General features: G+C 44.1%; 1 protein-coding gene across 4 annotated transcripts in view; it reads right to left on the bottom strand.

The window, feature by feature from the left end:
- Positions 1-21,052, bottom strand: part of gse1b (Gse1 coiled-coil protein b) — a 166,750-nt gene that overhangs the window by 5,365 nt on the left and 140,333 nt on the right. For all 4 annotated transcript variants that reach the window (XM_080885775.1, XM_080885778.1, XM_080885776.1 and 1 more), the window contains 11 exons: positions 18,760-18,957; positions 11,601-11,809; positions 6,969-7,135; positions 6,530-6,724; positions 4,908-5,075; positions 4,395-4,762; positions 3,865-4,186; positions 1,883-2,526; positions 1,622-1,734; positions 1,255-1,516; positions 1-114 (listed from right to left, as the gene is read on the bottom strand). In XM_080885775.1, coding sequence (XP_080741901.1) covers positions 1-114; positions 1,255-1,516; positions 1,622-1,734; positions 1,883-2,526; positions 3,865-4,186; positions 4,395-4,762; positions 4,908-5,075; positions 6,530-6,724; positions 6,969-7,135; positions 11,601-11,809; positions 18,760-18,957 — 2,760 coding nt within the window. The remainder of the gene's footprint in view (positions 115-1,254; positions 1,517-1,621; positions 1,735-1,882; positions 2,527-3,864; positions 4,187-4,394; positions 4,763-4,907; positions 5,076-6,529; positions 6,725-6,968; positions 7,136-11,600; positions 11,810-18,759; positions 18,958-21,052) is intronic.

Consider the following 21,052-nt stretch of genomic DNA (forward strand, 5'->3'; position numbering starts at 1 on the left):
TAGAGATCTGAGTTGGAGGACTTTTACACAGTGGATGTGGAGCATGTCTGATGGTATCCAAGGTCACAGTCTTTTCTTTAATTGCCTGTAGCAGCTCCACTACCCTTTCATTATCTAAAACAGGAAAAAAAATAAAATAAAGAAATAAAAAAATAAAAAAAACACATTTTGCATCAGTCCTAGTCTTATTTCCAATTTCACTCAGTAGCACTCATTTTGCCAAGTGCGATGTGTGTGTGTGTAAAAGGAGGTGGCCTGACAGTGTGGGAGGCATGTCATCTGTGATTAGGAAACAGTAAATGAAGAATAAATGAAGAGTATTAGACTAAGATCATTGTAAGCCTACTGCCGCCCCTCCCAATTCAGTCAGTGCATGGGTGTCTATTTTTGAAATTTAGGCACATTTTGGCCGTGTAAAGAGAACCCTGACATAAGTCAATTTTTGGAATGCATTGTTAAATATATATGTTATGTTAAAAATATGTTCAATACGATGCATTTAATATAGGTATATGGCACTGACAAGATCACTTCAACCCCTTATTTCCTTTGAGGCTTAAGTCAGCAAGCTACCTCGAGAGAAGGTAATGGAAGTAAAGCATTAATGAGATGTAGGATGAACTGAAAATGACTAGTACTCTCTATTAGCTAAATGAGCATGCAATCAGTCTTCTTCTTCACACTGCTGAAATGAGATGTCAAAGAGAAAAGATATGAATAATTGATGGAGGTGTTTGGTATGGGGCGTTAAAGGCACTGGGGCAGTTCTGTGCTGTACGAGTTACTAGCTAGATTGCCAAAGCATATAGATGTGTGCCCTGTTATTCCTTGATATAATGTTCAAACATTTGTCAGTGTCAGGGAACAGTAGTCTGTATCTCCAATTTATGAAACTCTCTCATTGAAGGCAACAAGCATGGCCCGTTTCATACAGGAGATCTTTCCTTTTGCAATGAGGAAGCCACTCATGCACTGATAGGCAAGGTTAGCTCTTCCACCAACCATAAAAAAGCAAAACTAAAAGATGCACATTTATTAAAAAAAAAAAAAAAATTTTTTTTATAAAATTATATATATATATATATATATATATATATATATATATATATATATATATATACACACACACACACACACACACACACACACACACCTACCTACCTACCTACCTACCTGGAGGGTTAAAGCAAAAATGAGTAAGCGAATCAAAAGTGTAGAATGCTCTAATCTCTTTCTCACTAAAAATTGCCTTACCTTTTCTCTGCTGTACGGTCACATGGGACAGTCTAAACATGGTGAGGAATCGCTTCTTATCCTCCAACTCTGGCGCTCGGTCCATCTCCTCAGGGGTAAAACGTGTGCTGAGCTGAGGTGGAGGAGTGCGTTTTGATTGTGAGGCAGGTGGGGAGGGACTGTGCTCTCTGAGCATCCTCCTTCTCTTCCTTCGCTTCTGCTGCACCAGCTCATCCCGTCGGCCCATTGTGGTCAGGCCAAACACTCCCAGAAAGTCCAGTTTCTGTACAGAGATGAGAAAAACAATCATCTTACTGTGATGTTTCATCATGAGCGCTTCTGTGTTCTTCAATCATGCAAAAGCGCATGTGTTGGAAAATCTTTTTACCTCTGTAGAGTCATCCAGTTTCAGTGGAGGCTGCTCTGCTACTCTCCTGAGGTGGGCTCTCACCTCTTCTTCATCACTCTCATCGTATGAGTCATCCAGCTCATAATAGTACCCTGCAGCAAACACAGAGGTCACCCCTGACACTCAGCTCTTTAAATTCTCTAATGACGATGTCAGTTCTATATCTATAAAAAAAAAAAAGAACTGATCTTTGATTTTCCAAGCAAGTTATACATCTCATCATAGTATGTGGGTAAGTACCTTTCTCCCTGGCCTCCTTTCTCCTCTTCTCCTCCAGGTCCAGCTTGCTGACAGGCCTCCGATGCTGCTGAAGAAACTCGTCATAGATCAGCTTTGCGTCTGGGACCATGCCCAATGAGGCTACCTGTCCCAGTCCCATTGCTGGCCCAGAAACCACTGCTTGTCCATGTCTACTATACCCTGGGTGACCCTGGAGGCTCTTTATTCCAGCATTGGTTTTCAGGCTTCCCTCCAGTTCATATTGGCTGGAGAGAGACATGGAAGCCCTCTGCTGGCTCAAAAATGAATGGGCGGATTTCTCTAAATCAGCAAGGTATGTGCTGGGCTCAGGCAGACCTGGGGGACCTCTCAAAGGAGGATATTTCTCCATTGCACCACCGTCTCTTCTTCGGGCTCCGTCTTCATATCTGGAGGGTCCTGGGGGCAGCCGACTGAGCTCATAGTGTCCCATCCCTGAGGGCTCATGGTTACGTCTCGACTCTGAGGCTGTGTCTATAAGAGATGCAGGGTTCCACAGGGTGGTAGGAGGCGGAGGGTGATGTTCACGCGGTGGCTGTGGAGGTTTGGGGGAGATGAGAGGTGGAGGGGCACCTAAGAGAGGGTTGAGTTCCCTGTTTCCTGGTTCATGATGATTAGGTATTGGTCTGCAGAGATACAATGGAACAGCAATTATTAATCTGTTATACATGCAGGGTAACACCCATATCTCTTCTAAAATTGAGAAATAGTGTTTCTGAATCATGCATGCTATGCAGGGACGCACAACATTTGCCCATATGCCCTGCCTACTTCCTTTCATCCATGTCAGTATGTCTGTGGATCTGCGTGTCTGTGCAAAGCAGTGTTATCAAGCCCAGACAGAGTAGCCCAGAGCAGAGTGAGAATGTGGCCAAGGCACACACACTGTCCTCCAGATATAAAGAGCTGTTTTTGATCTGGTAGGCCCTTGTAGTGAGGCATGCACACACAGGAAGCGAGCAGTATACTGAGGAAGAGGCCGGAGCAATGTTCTCCTAACAGGTTTCTGGAGAAGAGAAGAACTGACAGAGAGAGCTTAAGAAGAACAATGAATTATTAGAATAGGGCTCACGTTAAATGATGAGAGTAGAAGAAAATAGCCTTAAAGGGAGAGCAAGGTTGTAAAGGAAAGAATGATACAGTGGGGGGAAAGGAAATGGTAATGGCAGACTGATGGACACTGTCTCAAACTTCATTCCAAATCAAACCTGGCAGGAGCAGGCACTGCATGACCAGTCAAATTATCTATGCCTCCTGTTTGTGTTTTCTTTTCTGTGTGTTTGTGTGTGTGTCACTGAGTAAATGTGTCTTATCTGCAATCTGCAGCCTGTCAGCTGTGATTCTGCGATTATACTGTAGGTAAGTTACCGATAGCAGACGTGTGTATCTTGTGTGTGTCCTACCAGCATGAACCACAACCTCATTTCTGAATCAAACACAATAACACACACAGAGGCACAGTAACAAATAAGGTCTGGGGCTTATGCTATGCAAGAGTGAGAGGATGAAAAAGGTATTAGCCCTTGTGTATCTTAGCAGTTCCACTTGCTGGCTATTTGAACCCCCTACTCATGTCAACTCATGAAACAGCAGTCATCAGGATTCCTCTTCATAACCTACAACAATGCCTAAACAGTGCCTATTATTTTTCTACATGTCAGGCCTGGAAGGGAGCTTGGACAGATATAGAGTAGATGTGAAGCTTCTTACTCTTTTACAGTCCTGCCTGAAAACAAACTTCTAAAGCCTGCCAGCCTCCAAGACTTCAAAACCACAGGCACAACTGTCCCTATCAGACTAGCAGAGCCAGCCAAAAACCCCCAGAAATAGTGAGCACATTGCCCCAAAAGCTGCTCGTCTCTATCAGATAACAGGAGAAAATAAATACTGCAACTACATGCTATGTTGTATGACATTTTTGCACAAATTGGCTGGACTGAAACAAGTTAAGCGTGCAGTCTCACCTGTGCGACTCCGTCCTGTGATCTGGAGTGTCACCTGGCCGACCCAAGTCCAGGTGCTGCTCCAGAACCTGCTGGCGGAATTCAGACACCTGGCACTGACGATCTTCTTTCTCCTGACGCAGCTTGCGTTGCCGCGCCATCCACCTCTCCTCCTCGTCTTTCCTCTGAGCAATCATTGAGGCTGCAAGCCCTGTTCCTGCAGTGCCAGGCCCCATGTAGATGCTGTGGCCTGAGATTAGACCATGATGTGATTGGACTATAGACGGATGGATTCCTGGTGGGACTGGTTTGGGAGCTGGAAGAGCGGGCTCTTTGGTTTTGTCTGTAGAGAAAGATTGGTATATAAGAATTTAACATTTATGTTATAACAGATAATTACATTCATGAAACTATTACTTCAAAAATTAATTTTGTGTATTTATTTGGTCTATAAAACAGCTTTGAAGAGTCAGAAATATCAGAGAGATATCCACTTTAAAGGTAAAAAGACTATAGCCAATAGAGGCTAGGTAGGATGCACGGACACATACCAGCCCGATTAGGGGTTAGTCTTTCAGGCTTGGTTCGGTCCTCCTGTCCTCTCATGGCATGGAGCTCAGCCAGATAGTGGTTCTCCATGGCCTTGGATGCCTGCAGCTCTTTTTCCCTCAGTGCCCTCTCCTTCTGCCTCTCGAGTTCCTTCTCTCTTTCTCTCTCCTTCTCCCGTTCTCTCTCGCGCTCCCTCTCCCTTTCCCTTTCTCGTTGCCTCTCCCTCTCCGCCTCTTCCCGTTCCCTCTCCCTTTCTCGTTCTCTCTCCCGTTCCTTCTCTCTCTCAGCCTCTCGTTCCCTCTCTTTTTCACGCTCGCGTTCTCGTTCGCGTTCCCTCTCTCGTTGCCGCAGCTCATCCTCTAGCTGAAGCCTAAAAAAAACAGAGTGGAGAGAGAAACAAAAGAGGAAAGATGATGTGTGTGAAGACAACCCATGACCACAGCACACCACTTTGATATACCTCATATAAATAAATGTGACTGTATACAGCACTCATCAATTAAGCAGGCTTTTACCTGTCAGACTGCAATGCCGACAATGAGGGGTGCGTGAAATCTCCAGGGTAGCGGATGCCTGGTAGATGCATGTGAACAGCAGAGGGGTGGATAGGAGGTAAAGCTCCCCCTGTTGGCAGTGGGTAGAAAGGTGACCTCAAAGCAGAGAGGCAGAACGGGTCATCCATCCTGAGAGATAAAAAGTGAGAGAGAGAGAGAGAGAGAGAGAGAGAGAGAGAGAGAGAGAGAGAGAGAGAGAGAGAGAGAGAGAGAGAGAGAAGAGAGGAAAAGAGGGAGTCAGACAGTCTCCCTGTGTGATAGTGCAGTGTTCACTTTCATTAACCTGTGTGCCTCCATCTTCCAAAGAAGGAACATCACAGGCTTTTCCATCTTCCAAGGAAGTAACAGTGTCTGTCAGATAACCTCAATCACAACACAGCATCCAGGAAGACAGTGCGATGTATGTTGATGCTGTGTGTTTGTGTATGTGTGTGGCATCCGCTGCTCAAGCCCTCATTAAATCCATTACAGCACAGTGTGTGATGGGTGCTGCAGTCCTGTGATCTTGCTTGGTTGACAGACCAGGAGCACACAGCCTGTGAGACAGCCCAAAGCAAGCCTGGCTCTTTTCAACATACACACAGAGTGCACATGATCATACACAGTGTCCATGAAAAATTCTATTAATTTAACAAATATTCCACACTATATTTCTGACTGTTTTTGTTGTTGTTAATAATCGTGCTGTTGCTTTTGAAAAGGATGCCGAAAAAAATCAATCAATAAAAATTTCAGAACAAGACCCTTTTCCAGATATATAAACAGGATTCTTTAATAATTTCTCACAAACCCACAGATGCTCTAGACATGAAGTAAAAAATTTAAAACCAAGCTGTTGCTCTCCTCCTCTCATAGCCTAGCTTGGGTATAGACATGGAAAATGGGTTGTGCTCTTAACTGGTTGGCCTTACACAGCTTCAAAATAGAAACATAAGAATGCTGTTTTTATTTTATTTTATTTTATTTTTAACTTTCATTAGAAGACTTCTAAAGTATGCAAATAATATTACTACAGCCTTTGGAGCAGTCACGTATATCTATTTTTAATCAGCCTGTTAAGCATTTTCTGATACAGCTGAGCCAGATATTTTCTAAGAGGGTTCTTAGCAACAGCCTGTCAGAAAATACAGCCTGCACTCATATAGCTATCATTTAACACTGATCTGATCTTTTGCAAAGACTCCCAGGTGCCCCCAGTGCTCAGTAGTAGAATGTACTTTTTAACAGACAATCTTATCTCGCTTCTGTTTGCAGACTTCCTTCCTTCTGTTGTGCTTCTGTTCTGTGTCTTTTATCTGGAATTTCATTTTAATTTGTGTTGCCCTGTCTTTTTTGCATCTCCCTTTAACTTCTTCACGCTTCATAAAAATCTTACTTCTAGTTAAATAAATACACACATAAAAAAACTAACAAAAAAACATCATTTTAACTCTGAGAGCTTGAAATCTGGTCATTTATACATTACTGCATTTACTGCTGAGCAGAACGAGCAGAACAAATATCTGCTTCAGTTGTATGTGCTGGTTTTGCACAGTTCACTCTCAGAGGAAATGGATGCCAAGTCAACAAATGCAGAGGCCTACCTGTATGAAGCGAAGGTTGAAGGGTGGGGCAGGTAGCTGTGGGAGTAGTAGGCAGCTGCAGTGGCAGGGTCTAGGCCCAAGGGCAAAGAGGGCATCCGGAGGGCATCCTCGGCTGTAGCATAAGGCCGAAAACCCCGGAGATACTCCTCTGGTACAGGACCAGGTGGCACTGCGTTAGGCAACTGTCTGGGCAGGCTGAAGGTAACAGAGGGAGTACAAGCACAAAACAAGAAAAAAAAAATTGTCATTTCAATTTGTATGTGTTCGGTGTTGTGAAAATTCATTATATTTTTTACCAAGAAACTATACAAATTCAAATTGCTTCCCAGCACCCATGTCAACAAGGCATGTGTGTTGCTGCTGTATTTTTAATACAGCCTTGAATGAACATGTACACTTTGCAAATCCATAGAAAATGTTAAAGCAGGGATCGACTCACTTAAGAGGTTGAAACCGTGACTCCTGCATGACAGCTCCTGGAGTGAGACCAAAGGCATAGGGGTTTCCCAGGAGGTGTGCAGGGACTGAGGGGCCACCCTTTTCCTGGGAGAGGGCTCCTTCTGCGCCCAGACGTTCCCTGCTGGCCCCATGAGGCCCTGCGTCAGCCTGCAGAGAGATACAGAGAGAATCTTAGTCATTGTTTGTGAGGACCTGTGACCGTTACGGTTGTCACTGCTCATGGAACCCATCTTACGAGAAGACAGAACAGGGAAATAATAGGCCTGCTTGTGGTGAAGCAGCCTCCTCACTCTTGCTTCCTACCTCAGGCACTTTTGTACATTTTCTCACACATACCACCTCCCTGTAAAAATAGACAGCTCAACAAATCTCCAAGGAGGATATTTGGTAAAATGGATGAAGCAGGCAGACAGGGGTAAGAAAAAAGCCTCACTGTTTTTGTCTCTAATTGTAAACAAGAGATGTCATCCTTATGATCGATGAGGATGTGGTAATGGTAGACAACAGCCGTGCTTCTAGAGATCTTAACTTTGATCTTAGCAAAGTGCGTGTATGCGCATCAGCGTGCGTGCAGAGCAACATCTACAGGGAAGACAACAAAGTCCAAAAAGCAACATCCCTCTGCCTCTGTTTCTCTTTCTTCCTTCTCATTCACCTCCCTCCCTCCCTCTGGCAGCAAGCCTGGTCTCACTTATCCAATCCCACAACAAACACACACAGACACTCAGCAGGCACATACACCGTTTCAGAGCTACAAAGACATCCTGCTGTGGGAGTGGGAGTGCATTTTCAGAAGCTACAGTTTCCCTCTGACTACAAATGCAATTGGAGAAGTGAAAAACGCTACAACCCTTGTAAGTTGAACAAGAAAGATGTTTATATATGAATATACAGGTAAGGAGGGTTTTCGTAGGACTGGTGGAACATTTATCTCTTGTTTCGCAAAATGGTACTAGAAGTTGGCAAGGGAACAACTAGAAAGAAGAAAAAGAGGGGAGAAAGCAAAGAAAGAGATTAAGCCATAAAGAAGGTGAACAAGAGGGGAAGGCAGTTCCTGCCCCACTAAATTAACCTCTGGGCTCCCTGGGATTAGAGAGAGACCTTACAGCAGTATGACCCTCTCTCTCACCACTGCCTCTGATAAAACAAATCCCATTTAGTGAGCCATTACCCTCCACATCCTGTTCCACAACCACTGACCCAGACTGACACTGATGCGCTAACATCCAGTATTAAATGCCTCTAATGTTTAGACTCCCCACATAACCCTGTTTCTTAACCCCCACCCCCACTCCCCACAAAATCTTACTGTTTACTCCTTGTTATTTGTTGCGCTTCGCTAAACAGTGTGGCACTTGATTCTCTCAAAGCACCCATCTCTATAATCCCCTCCACTGCCATCGCCATTCTTTTCAAGCCTTATGAACACAGGGAGAGCTGGTTGTTCCCCGCTGCTCCCAGCAGTCACCTGAAAAAGCACTTCACATATGTTAAAACTCGATCAGATAGTGACTTTGAAAGAAAACGCAGTTTCTGTTTGCTCTTTGCTCCACCTCATTCCTTTTTGCACAGCCTTGCTGACCAACACTGCTGATTTGTGGCTGTCCCGAAAGCCCTTGTAACTCTTTCTCTTCTGAACCCACATTAACTTTAAGGTGCAATGTGTGTGTATTTCCTCAACCCATCCGCTCTTCATTATTATGAGCTTGAACTATCAGTGAGTAATAATTGTGAAAGAAAACCGTACATTGACAGTTACAGTAATTGATTTCTATCACTTGATTGATTGATTGATGACAAGCGATCGGAATAGGATAAAACAGCCCAATCACTTTGAGTGACTGCATGAATATACTGGGCATTTATTTACGCATGCTCGTTACATGGTGTGGAGAGTCAGCAACTGTCTGAATCAGACAGTTGCTGCACCTTTCCTTCACTGTGTGTCCCCAGTACACAACCAGTACCTTTTTTGATGGCATACAATAATAAAAGAAAACACACACACACACACACACACACACACACACACACACACACACACACACACACACACACACACACACACACACACACACACACCTGACCAACGACTATCTGGTATTTTTCTGGTGATCAGTAGTTGATATTCTGCATTACACACAACTTGTGTGTCATGAGGCAATCACGGTTTTAAAAACATGACTATGACTTAATAACTGTCAATTGGTGCAAGTCCCAGACATAGATTAACACAGAAATTGAATTAAGTGTTCCTTTCCAATGAATTTCACAGAAATCGTCTCATAAGACGATCAGACAAAGAAGCCTATAAAACAACAAATGCTGGTGCTGGACTGGTTTCAGCTTCTTCCTTTCACCATTTTCACTGTCACTGAAGGGCAACCAGTTATGCCAACAAGAGATGCTCGTGATTTTCACATTTTCAGATAGTCATTAAATAGATTTTAAATAATGATAATAATAGTGTACACTAGTGTTTTTGTATTAAAATGTAAATTCTCCTTTATTTTACCAGTGTCTGATAGTATGCATTGCACTACTACCATCAGAAGGAAACACAACAACAACAACAACAACAAGAATGCATTACGAATGCTAACATAACTAATACTAATATACCAGGATTGGTATAATGTATGGTGTTGTGAGATTCGTAGGCAAAGGGTAAACTCTGCCAGGTTAAGTTAGCATGCCAAAAAATTACTAAAACTATGCGCAAAGATTCGAGAGCGATGTGGGATCTTTGAAGAATGGCTGAAACAAATATGTTTTTTTCTTGAAACGTCCATCTCAGCCACTTACATTCAAACTGATCAAAGCAATTTGGAAACCTGCATTCAGCCTATATCTGTCATGTACACACATTTTGAGCTTGATATCCATTTGACTGTATATACATGTACACATGTATGGATTAATGTACGGATGCATGCCTACCTAAAAACATGTAGCTTCTACATATATCAGGGCCATGAAAAAAAAAAACATGAACAACAAAGAGAAAAACCTTCCATCCTATGAGAAAGGCACCTTATAGTCAACTCAGGCACCTACACATTCAAGCAGCCATCCCATTTTGACCTTTCACCTGCTAAAATACATGGCCTTCTATTCCTGCACTATTCTCCAGTAGCCTGTCATATACACACACTACTGTGCACAAATACAAGCACTCAAACTCAAAGACACATCCATTAACAGCCATCTTCCTCTGTGTGAGCCAGGCCCCTGTAACCCTCAGTGAGGGTGGGAGACCCCGCGCATTGTAGAGTGCTCGTTTACGCCTCTCAGATGGAGCCATGAATCCAAATTGCCAATTATAAAGCAATTACAGGCAGCAGCGGGAGCAGACTCCTGCAGTCATTAAAGCAAAATGCCAACGCACCAAGCCCTCCCTTCTTCACTGCCTTGCCTGTTACCCCCCTCTGAAAGACAGACTCATCTCTCAGCCTGAGAGACACTAAAATGCTCTTTTAAAGCAGTGAAAGCAGAACACATTAATTTGTACACACAGCAACAGACAAGTTTTCCCGGACATGCTGCATGGGTTCTCGGAACTTGACTGCTCCTTCTGTTTGTAACCGTTTGTGTGATTCAGTAACAGAAAGTTCCATTAAAGTCATCTTTGTTTTACAGGAAGATTTTGATGATGTGTGTGTGTATCCTTAAGGATTCTCTGGCTCTGTGTGAGTTATGAGTGCTGAGTGAAGCGGCACCCTAACAATGACGGGGTGTCGCTTCACCCTGTTGCTGTCCCTTGAGCCCATAGCCAGTCACCCCTACCTCTTGTTCACATTACTGCCCTTAAATTGTGAGCAACAGGGCATTCTTGCCGGTTTTCTTTTTCGTCCGTCCTTTTTGAAATTTCTGTGCTAACAAAATTACAAAAATGGTGGCATCTCTACAAGGGCTTCCTGTGTGTCTGTCCCTTGCAGCTCTAACTGACCCTGTACTGCAAAAGGTTCATTTCATAAAAACTATAGCTAGAGAGAGGGGGGGGGGGGTCAGGAGGGGTTTGCAAAAGAGAGGACAATGGTCTGAATGCTACCACACACTGCTGCCTGGCTGACCTCCTTATTCCCTCTTCACTATCCCCCTTCTGTTTGTCTCCAGGGAACCGTCAGCCGCTCAGAGAGTTTCCGCATGTTGCCGAGTGCTGTTCATAACCGTGCACTTGGCCTGAACTATTAGCCCTAAACTGAGATAAGGCGGCTTAAAGTAAGGCCATAATCCATAATCCACTCCTTATCAAAGCAAGCAGCTCTCCCTCTTTCTCTCTTCCCCACTATGAGTGGGTGCCAGGTTGACAAGGGAGACGATGCACTTGACTGCTTAGGTGAAAGGGGTGAGGCCGGTGGAGAGCTTGAATGGTTACAGGAGGCCCAAGCCTGGGACTGTGGTTGGGCTGGTCTAAGGGCCAAGTTGGAGAGGGGGCGAAGGGGCACAGATGTTATGGGCCATTGAGGCTGTCACCTCGATGTCCCAGTGGCAGCTGGCAATGTTTAACGCACAAATCCATTAGTTGGTAGTGGGTGATGAGACGTTTATAGACAGGCCATCTATGTTATCCATGTACATATACAAGCGGCCACACTGAAGAAATATTTACCTGGCGCCCCTCGCTTCTCCATAGGCCGTTGCTGGTCTTTGTTGGAGCAATGGTGACTACAGGTGGAGTGTTTGGCACAGTGTGGCCTGCTGGGGGTACCAGGACAGGACCAGGACCAAGAGGACCCCTCTTGGGTGTACTGACTGGAGAGCTGTGATTGGTGGCTGGTGAAGACACTGGTGGTGACTCACTGCTGATGGAGGATGCAGCTGGAGAAACAAAAAAAAAAAAAAAGTAGGATCAGTCAAAGTCTGTAAGAAATAAGATGACAGTCCAGTTTTCCTCTACTGGTAAAAGGTAAAATTAACATGATTCTGTAGCTCTTTCCCCCAGGGATCAATAAAGTATTCTGATTCTGATTCTTTCACAAGGGAATGAAAAAAGGGTTTGGAACGTTACAAAAGCAATGGATAACACACACACACAGGTGTAAACACACACATATACACACCGAGGGCCAGATGGATAGCCCAAGGCCCCTATTAGGAAGTGACAATGATCAGGATGAGCAGCCTTGTGAGAGTCACACAGCCTTCACATGCAGAACACACATTCACACACACTACAAGAATACAGCTTCAACAGCCATACTGTATGTATGTGGCGCTTGTAGCCAAAGACTGAAATCCCCCCGCCACACATATACATATAAACACACACACACACACACACACACACACGCACAGCAGGTGGTGAAAAGCTGGCCCAATGAGCTTCTCTGCTCCACTGTAGCTGTGCCACATTAACAAAGCCCTCCAGGGAAACCCTGTAGCGCAGGGTCACGGTCTGGTCACATGCCTTACTTTCTACACATTTTGCTTTTTCTCCCTCAAGTTGTAAATCTTTCCTATGATACGGTCACATTTTTCTATATCCCTTCAACTCTACCTCCTCACCAGCAGGCCACAGCCTTTGTTGGGTCTTCCTTTTCTTTTCTTTTTTTTGTTTTAAATGATACTCATGTTTTGCCCATTTAATCTTAATTTCTTCCCCTTTTCTACCAACATCCTCTTTCTCTTTGACAGGACAGTATTGCTGTATGTCTCTGCATTACAAAGTCAAAGTGGGTCAAAACCTCTCTATGGGACACACACTTTGGTGGTGTAAAAAAGAAAAAAAAAGAAGACTGCAATGATGAGCGCTCAAGCATGAGTGTTTTTGTGCATTAGACTGTTTACGTGCAGACATTTAAAATAAAAAGCAGCTGAAACCTCAGGCCAGTTTCAGGGCAGCTTCCTGTAACAAAAAAAAAAAAAAAAAAAAAAAAAAAAAAAAAGCACATCTTTACTCAGCGGCCATTTCTTCCATTGGTTTCCATGGCAACAAAACCTAACAGACAGCGTCAGCTTACGGTAGGTGTGGTCAGGACACTGACTGATTTTAAGTACTTAACTCTGACTAATACTCAATAATGGAAAGAATCGATAAATGCAGCGAGGTGATGTCTAGAGGAAAATCAGAGAATCTGATAAATCAAATCTGTGTGTGAGGGGAAGTGGTGGTAAGGCTGGCAGTGTTGGGGTTTTTTGGGGGGAGTTAAAAAAAACAAACAAGGTATGTGAGACCAGAAGATGGTTGACGATACATGAAGTGAGACACGAAAGTGAAAAACGATAGAAGATGGGGAGCATTTGGGGGGAGAGAAAATAAAGTGAGTGTGCAAAAGGAGCGTGAGGTGAGGCGAGAAGTAGTAGCAGAAAGGAAAGCAGAGAGATAAGGGGTGCAGATGGTGGTGGGGCGGCTGCTGGGGGGGGGAAGTCATATCTTGTCTGCACAATGGCAATTAGTGGCCTAATTCTCCCCCCTCACCTCGGAGAGCCATTACTCTACCCTGCAAGACAAGGCCAATCAATAGCAGCCCACTCAGCCAGGGGAACGGAGGTACACTTAATACAGCTCTAGTGTCACAGCCTATTCACTCATCACACGCTCACAACATGCATACACAAGGATGGGGAACAAATAAGGCTGGAGGAATGGAAGAGGTGAATGTGTGTGTGTGTGTGTGTGTGTGCGTGTGTGCGTGTGCACACGCACGGAAGGGGGAAGTTGGGGGTGCTAAGCAACAGACCTATACTCCATCTATTTCGCTCACCCCCCCCATCTCTTCCTCCTCCTTTTCTATGTAGAGGCAGAGCAGACCAGAGAAGAGGAGGGCAGACTAAATAAGAGAGCAGGAAGAGAAGCGCGTGAGGGTGAGGAGGAAATAAAAGAGACAAGTGCCTTCTACCAAACGGCTTCATTCTCTTCTTACAGCTTGCAGAATTGATGTGCTCTTCTAAGCGTCCTTCCGCGATGCATACGCACACTCGTACACAAGGACCACAAACAGCTATTATTCCTCTATCCTTCCCCCCTCCTTCTCTCTAACAACACCCCATGCAACCACCACCCACCTACCAACTTTTCGTACACCCTCCTTCGTTTTCCTTCTGTTCGTCAAACACAGTGCTTGCCAAGCAGACGTAAATCTGTCAGGCTCGATGCACAATTTTTATAAACACACAGTACTTGCAGCAAGCAATAGCAACTGGGGATGTCTACGAGAGGGGCTGCATGTTTAAATGTGTACCATTTTTAACCTCCTTCCTTCAATGTCCATATCAATGTGTGTGTGTGTGTGTGTGTGTGTGTGTGTGTGTGGGGGGGGGGGGGGGGGGGGGGGCACACCTTTTCCCCCACATTACTATGGCCATATGATAGGAGGGGGAAAAAAATCACATATATGAGGTGTGTGACTGGCACTAACCTGGTTGCCATTCTACCTATACCGAGAGAAGATGGCCATACATGGTGACCCTGTAGGGAGCGAGAAGAGGCAGGAGGAGTAGGAGGAATAAAGCACAAGCTGTTTTCCCCAGGGTCTAGAACAGGCTCATCAGCTCTCAACCTTCACTTCATTAGCAGTACTGATTGTCACTTGCTCAGTGTATCGTGGTGTGTGTGGTGTGATGACGGGGTTGAATGGAGGGGGTTGCAGAAAAAGAAAAAGAGAAGCCGTAGGAGACGGTAGAGAAAGAAAGAGCAAGGAAAAGACAGAAAGGGAGAGAAAGCTGTCTTAGTCCCAAGCTGCCTGTGATTAATGTGAGGCTCCTTTCTCTATCGCCTCTTCTATTAACAGTCCCACTCTCCCAGACTGCCTCCACACTTGACCGCTCAAGCTGAGCTGCACTATCATGCACACACACACACACACGATGCACCCAACAGAAGCAATGAACAAACGAAGTCGTAGTCAGAGGTGTTCCTGGGCAGACCAATGACCCAGTGAAAAAGTTGACACAACTCCTCAGTATTCAACACAACACAAAAATCTTTCAGTGTTGCCAAAAGGCACCTACCAACCCTCTGCCGCCACCATCACCAGCAACACCCCTCTCAAGACAGCCAAACAGAATCTGCTCCCTTCCACCCACCCACCCACACCTCGTCCTCCACCCTCCTTCCTCCCAGCATGCATTACAACAACATCAGCACTTAATTAAACAGTCCATTTCACACCTGGTGTGCATAGCAGTGCCCAGCCAACCCTGCATCCATATGCCGCCTCACCAGCATGCACTAGCGCAAGCCTCAACACGTGCACTCTCACACACAAACACACGCATACACAAAAACATTGCACACACCTGCTACTACAGTCTTGGCCATGCACTGACAACACAACACAAAGCCTGTAATCTGCATCGCTGTGTTGGGGGAGGGGAGAGGCACACAGTGTGTATTGCTGTGCCAGGGAGAGAAAGGAAGACGGTACAAGATGGCGGATGGAAATAAGAGGAGCTATCCTCTGTCCCTTCGGCTGACGGTGCAAACGGTACATTACGTTTAAATGCCGCGCCAAAATCAGGAGAGGTGTAAGGCTGCTGTGTATAGATAGAGTTAGGAAGAAAGGGGACGCAAATAAGCTTGTTTGTAAGTGTTTCAGGGACAGTCACGGCCTGCAGTGTTTTGCCTTTGAGAAACACACATACACACACACACACACACACACACTGAGCACAGCGAGGCTGAGCGAGCTCCAGGCAGGCTCCAGATGGAGAGGTCATAGACACACTGCCCCGCTGTCCCAGCATGCTCTGGGCTCCCAGAAACAAGGGAAGCCTCGGGCCACACACGCACACACACACACACACACATACAGATACACACAATATGACCGACACCCCAGGTTCTTCACAAATCTACTAATTACTTCCTATCCCTCTTTTATCCAGCCAGCTCATTCCAACTATCTTGTATACCTTTATTTTCCCTCTCTTCATGTTCTCTCCAGGCAGTGCACTACGGTTGGTATGGACACAGCCATGAAACTCTTGTGATGTTTATGTGTCTATGAGTGAGTAAGAAGAAACAACAGAGAAGATTAAACCCAGGGCTGCCTAATTAATCAGATATCAGCAGGTCTGCCTCTTTGAGGCAGTGTGTTAACTGTGTCTGTGTGCATTTGTGAGCATATGTGTGTGTTTTCAAGCAAGTGTGCACTGGATGAGAGTGTGTCCTTTATGCTGCTCCGATACTCATTATCCATCACCTCCCCTCTTCAACGCAGCACTCAGTACACAGAGCTATTCATTATACTCGCCACAGACAAGTGACAATGTATGTGTGTGCGCGTGAATGGGTGTGTGGGTTTGTATATAAACAGCAGTCGTGCTCAGGGTCTTAAATCAGTTCAGCAGCCGGTGGCAGTGATACTTGTACTCAAATCTAACTAATTCCTTCAGACCCGAGGACACTGAGTCATGGCACCTTGTATATACTGCACTATTTACCTCACAGCATCAACAGAGGGTGAGTGAGAAAGAGAGGCTGAGTCAAAAGGTAATGAGAGGACAGCAGGCTGCAGCATGCAAAGAAATCACGAGGCTTACACAGTTGAAAAGGCAACTGTTTGTATGTGTGGGGTGACTGGGTGTGTACTCTGTATAAATACAGGCTCTGCAGACAGAGAAGGGGCTTGAGCTTCAGGGGGACTCGTGTCTCTCTGCCCACCCTGGAGATGGTGCTCCTAACACAGGCAGTCAGCCCTTATGCCTGATGGCTGACTCACTGACACGTCACATCCTACTTCAACGAGGAAACAGTCAGCAGGACTCAAAATAATAAAGGGGATTTCTTTTTTGTTCTTTTAATAAAAAGGTGGTGAAGTTTTTATCAGACAGGATCAAGTATTTGTATGACATAGACAGAAGCTCTCTGTCTTGGCAGATTGTGAATTACAGATTGTCTACTTCAATCTGTAATTCACACACTTTTTTCACCTTTTAACACAACAAAAAATAGAAACACACAAGAACTTGTATTTTGCTTTCCCTGTGTACTCTACCAACTAAGAAAAGGGGGCCTTGTAACAAAAATAAGGGAAAAGCTGCATTTATAAAAAGGAGTCCACAATAAAAATGAAAAGGCAGTGTTTGACAGAGCGAGAGAGAAAACTGTGACAAAGTAAAGGGGCTGGCATGCAGGGTGGAGGGAGTGAAGAGAGTTGATGGGAAAGAAGTACTGAGGGGGAGGTGAGGAGAGGTTGGGTCTGAGTGCTCTCTATGGGTGTAATAAATCGTCTGCACGGTTCTGGGTCCCATACTGTAGTGGGCTGGGGAGCAAGGTGTCCAGGGACAGCCAGAAAGGAGGGGACCATCTGATTTAGGAGCCAGAGCAAGGGTGGACAGCTGGGGTAGCTGAGCCTCTCTGGAGCCAAGGCACAGAGCCACATATACAAACACACACACACACACTCACAAATAATGTCGTCCTATTGAGGTTCTCTTGTGTAGAATGTAGTTTATAACCTTATTTGTATGTTTACGTATGCACCGGTGACACTCGGGTACACATATTTAAGACATATTTGCATGGGTCTACGTAGTGGAGAGACTAGTTTTGCATAAAATGAAAAAACAAAAACAAAACAAAGCCAGAAATCTACAAGCAAAAATCCACAAAAACATTTAAAATGAAACATCTGAAGAGTGAATTCTGGTTGGTTTACAGTTATTAACAAGCAACTAAACCACTTAGTGGTTATTTCACATTCATACAGCTCCAACAGAGCAATTCTAGTGAAGTTTCATGTGTGTAACCACTGACAAGGAAGTATGTATGACAGTGAGTTGGAGAGTCAAGACACACACAGTGACAAGCAGGCCCAAGTGTACATGGATTCACATACAGCACATTAAGTGGGTCAGCTAGAGTGGCTCCCTTCATACCAGCCTCTGTGGGGACACCAACTAATTTAACCCTATGTGGATATCCCTACATTGCTAATAACAGTTGAACACAGCTATGCTGGTCTTGGAGTATACATGCATGCACAAATATGAGCACTTCTATAAACACACACACATACATATATATATACACATACATACATACATATACATCTATATACATCTATATATATATATATATATATATATATATATATATATATATATATATATATATATATATATATATATATATATATATATAAAAACATATATATCTATAAGTATATATGTGGACACAAAAAGGCTAAATATACAACCCACAGACAGCTTACAGGAAGTGCAAAACACCAAGTATGGCTATGTGAAGCAAGATTAAGATATAAGACACACCTGGAACAGGGTTTGGTATTATCAAAATATTTTCAGCTAACCACTTTACAGTCTGACCTTAATACCCAAATTAGAAACTCTAACCTTAACGTCGTATGGGGACCTATTATGTATTTTCCTGGAATACTAGAGTTGATTTGCATGAATCATTGTTCAAAATGACCTGTAGTTTACTCACACTGGCTCTTGCTTCTGCCCCTCAGTTCACCTTCTGTCTGAGAAAAGCTCCTTTAGCTTCATATCCTTTAAAAGCACCGTTTGTCTGATATGACCATATCGAGGCTACTCCAGCTCTAACAGTTAAACATCATTTTTCAAGTGAAAAACACAACAGGAAATGCTCACATTTAAATAAACACTATATATTGGTCTGTAAATTTACACTACTCAGATAGTGCATATAAAACTATTAAGATCTCTGTCAATAAAAATAAAAATAATTCTTTCTTTATGTGAAAGGAACTCTTCCTACGGCACTACAGATCAGATTTTAGATGAGAATTCAACTTTCAGTTCCGTGTAACATCCCTGTCATATGGGCCGGCTGGCTTTACCTCGCGGTTCTTCTGCCTGTTTTGCCAGTTTACGGAGGGCTGCAGCAAATCCCGAATGAGTTGACTGGGCAGCTGGGCTTCCATTGGCTACGATAGAGCCATTGAGAGGTGACGGGGTAAGAGGGCTGACCGTCGCCGTGGTACGGGTCGCCGTGGAGATCATTCCTAATGATGGTGACTTTGGCTCATGGCTCATGCCTACAAATGAAGAACAAAGGAAGAGAATGGAAAAGTATTAGGGACCAATACTGCATTTCCATTAAAGAATGAGAAAAAATTCAAGGCATGAGGATCTGTGTAAATAAAAATACAGCGTGTGGAGCTGGGTTTCTGTTTGTGACAGCTGGAGAGGATGGGGGATCGGTGGTGGGGTTGAGGAGCAGAGGGGCTTTGGCTGTATGGCATAGGGTCAGAGGTGAGAGGTTAGGAGGGCAGGTCACTCTTTGTTTTGCTCAAAGAGCTGCAGTTGACTGCATGTGTGCCAGAGGTCCATGGTCATAGAGTTTACATAGCTCCTCTACTGAGCATGCGCCAACATTACTACCTTTAAATAGAAATATCATATTTGTTTAAAAAATTCAGCACAAAAATATTCAGAGTGCCTTTCGGTTCCCTCACATAACCATCACTTAAGAAAATGTTTCTCACACTGACACTGAGCTTAATTGAAAAAAACAAAACAAAACAAAAAAACACTACCAATAAAAGAAAATGCTGCGTCGCAAAGAGAAACAGACTTAATATAAAAGTGAAATTGATGACAGTCTGGGCTAGAAGAAGCTCTGATGGCTGAAGGGGTTAGAAAGGGTGAGGAGGGCTGAGAGGGTCTGTCCTTTCCTTCCTTCCTGTGTATGTGTGTGTTGAAAAGTGACACCATGTTGACAGCCCCACGGTCAGTGGAATCCCTAAATGCCAGAGCGGTGTCTGATACCCCTACGTGCTCAAGCAAAACACACATACACGCACGCACGGACACACAAAGGAAGGCTCGGAGGACAGTTTAGCTTCAGACTCGAATAGCTTCTGTTACACAAACAATAACATACACACAGTTGTTCTGAATTCTCCCTTAAAAACAACATTTAAAATGAACTTTCAATGAACATGATGACTAAGATCTGCTTACTAAAAAGTAGCAGTTTGGCAAGCAAGTTCAGATCTCAGTTTTCCGCAGAAGCCTAGCAGAGCGACAAAGGTACATTTTCACTTTTAAGGGTACTTTTTCTATATTTAAGCCTAGCATCCCCACTACTCGGGTAATTTTGGCCTCTGAAAACAAAAAACTTTCTTGGAACAGTCCTGCATTTAGTATAAAAACTCCAGGATTTGGTTGGGCAGAAACAGAAAAATTTGTAAACAATGGTGCAAATGCCCACGTTTGTTTACCGATCTTATCAGTCACAAAAATTCAGCTAAGATTTTACAGTTCCCATTCATTTTAGGATTATATTTTACTCGTGTGGGTACTCCTGTCACTCTAAAATGTTGCCAGATTTGCTTTGCAATTTACGCTCTTATACTTTTTTGTTATTTTCAGTGGCTTTTATGCGTTTCATGTTTGCATCACACACGCCTGTCCAGTGAATGGTCAATGTGATTTGCGGTTAGGTTAGCAAAGCTGAAGACCATTTCTGAAAGTGTGCACAACGGAGATTGTTTTCATTTTAAAAACACTGCTTTAAGTGAAAATGTATTATTGTGGATGTAGCCTGAGAGGGCTGTAAAAAGATCATTTTCCCTTCTGAGAAGAGAGCAGAAGCAGAGCACCGTGTGTGTGTGTGTGTGTGTTTTCAAGTGGATACACACACAGTGGCAAGTCAGGCATGAGAGAGTGAATAGCATTCCCAACACCTCTCAAGTTGTCCTGCCTGTAACCTCCCAGTTACCCAGTGCACTTTCAATGAACCCAGCAAACAATTAATAATGGAATCACTAAAGTAACACACACAGAGCCTGGTGACAGACCGGCAAACAAGCAAAAGCACACACCAAGTTCAACTCCATTCCAGTAACGTGACTTAAGACAATAGCGTGCTACTCTTCCCTCCTTATTTAGGGAAAGTCCGACAAAGTCAGGAGGACATATTCAAGGAACTTTTTCTAAATGAGTAACTACAGAGACAGCAGCTTATGGTTGACTGTATCAACCACACATATAAACCACAGCACAAACAGAAACAAATGTGAGTAGCAGTGAAAGAAGAGACGAACAAGCACGCAGCCTGACAAATACACGCAGAGGCGCACATCCGGAGTTCTCGCAGCGGTTCAAGAACCCCCCTCACAGATAAAA

This window comes from Rhamphochromis sp. 'chilingali' (assembly GCF_963969265.1).
Source record: "Rhamphochromis sp. 'chilingali' genome assembly, chromosome: 6".
Taxonomy (NCBI): domain Eukaryota; kingdom Metazoa; phylum Chordata; class Actinopteri; order Cichliformes; family Cichlidae; genus Rhamphochromis; species Rhamphochromis sp. 'chilingali'.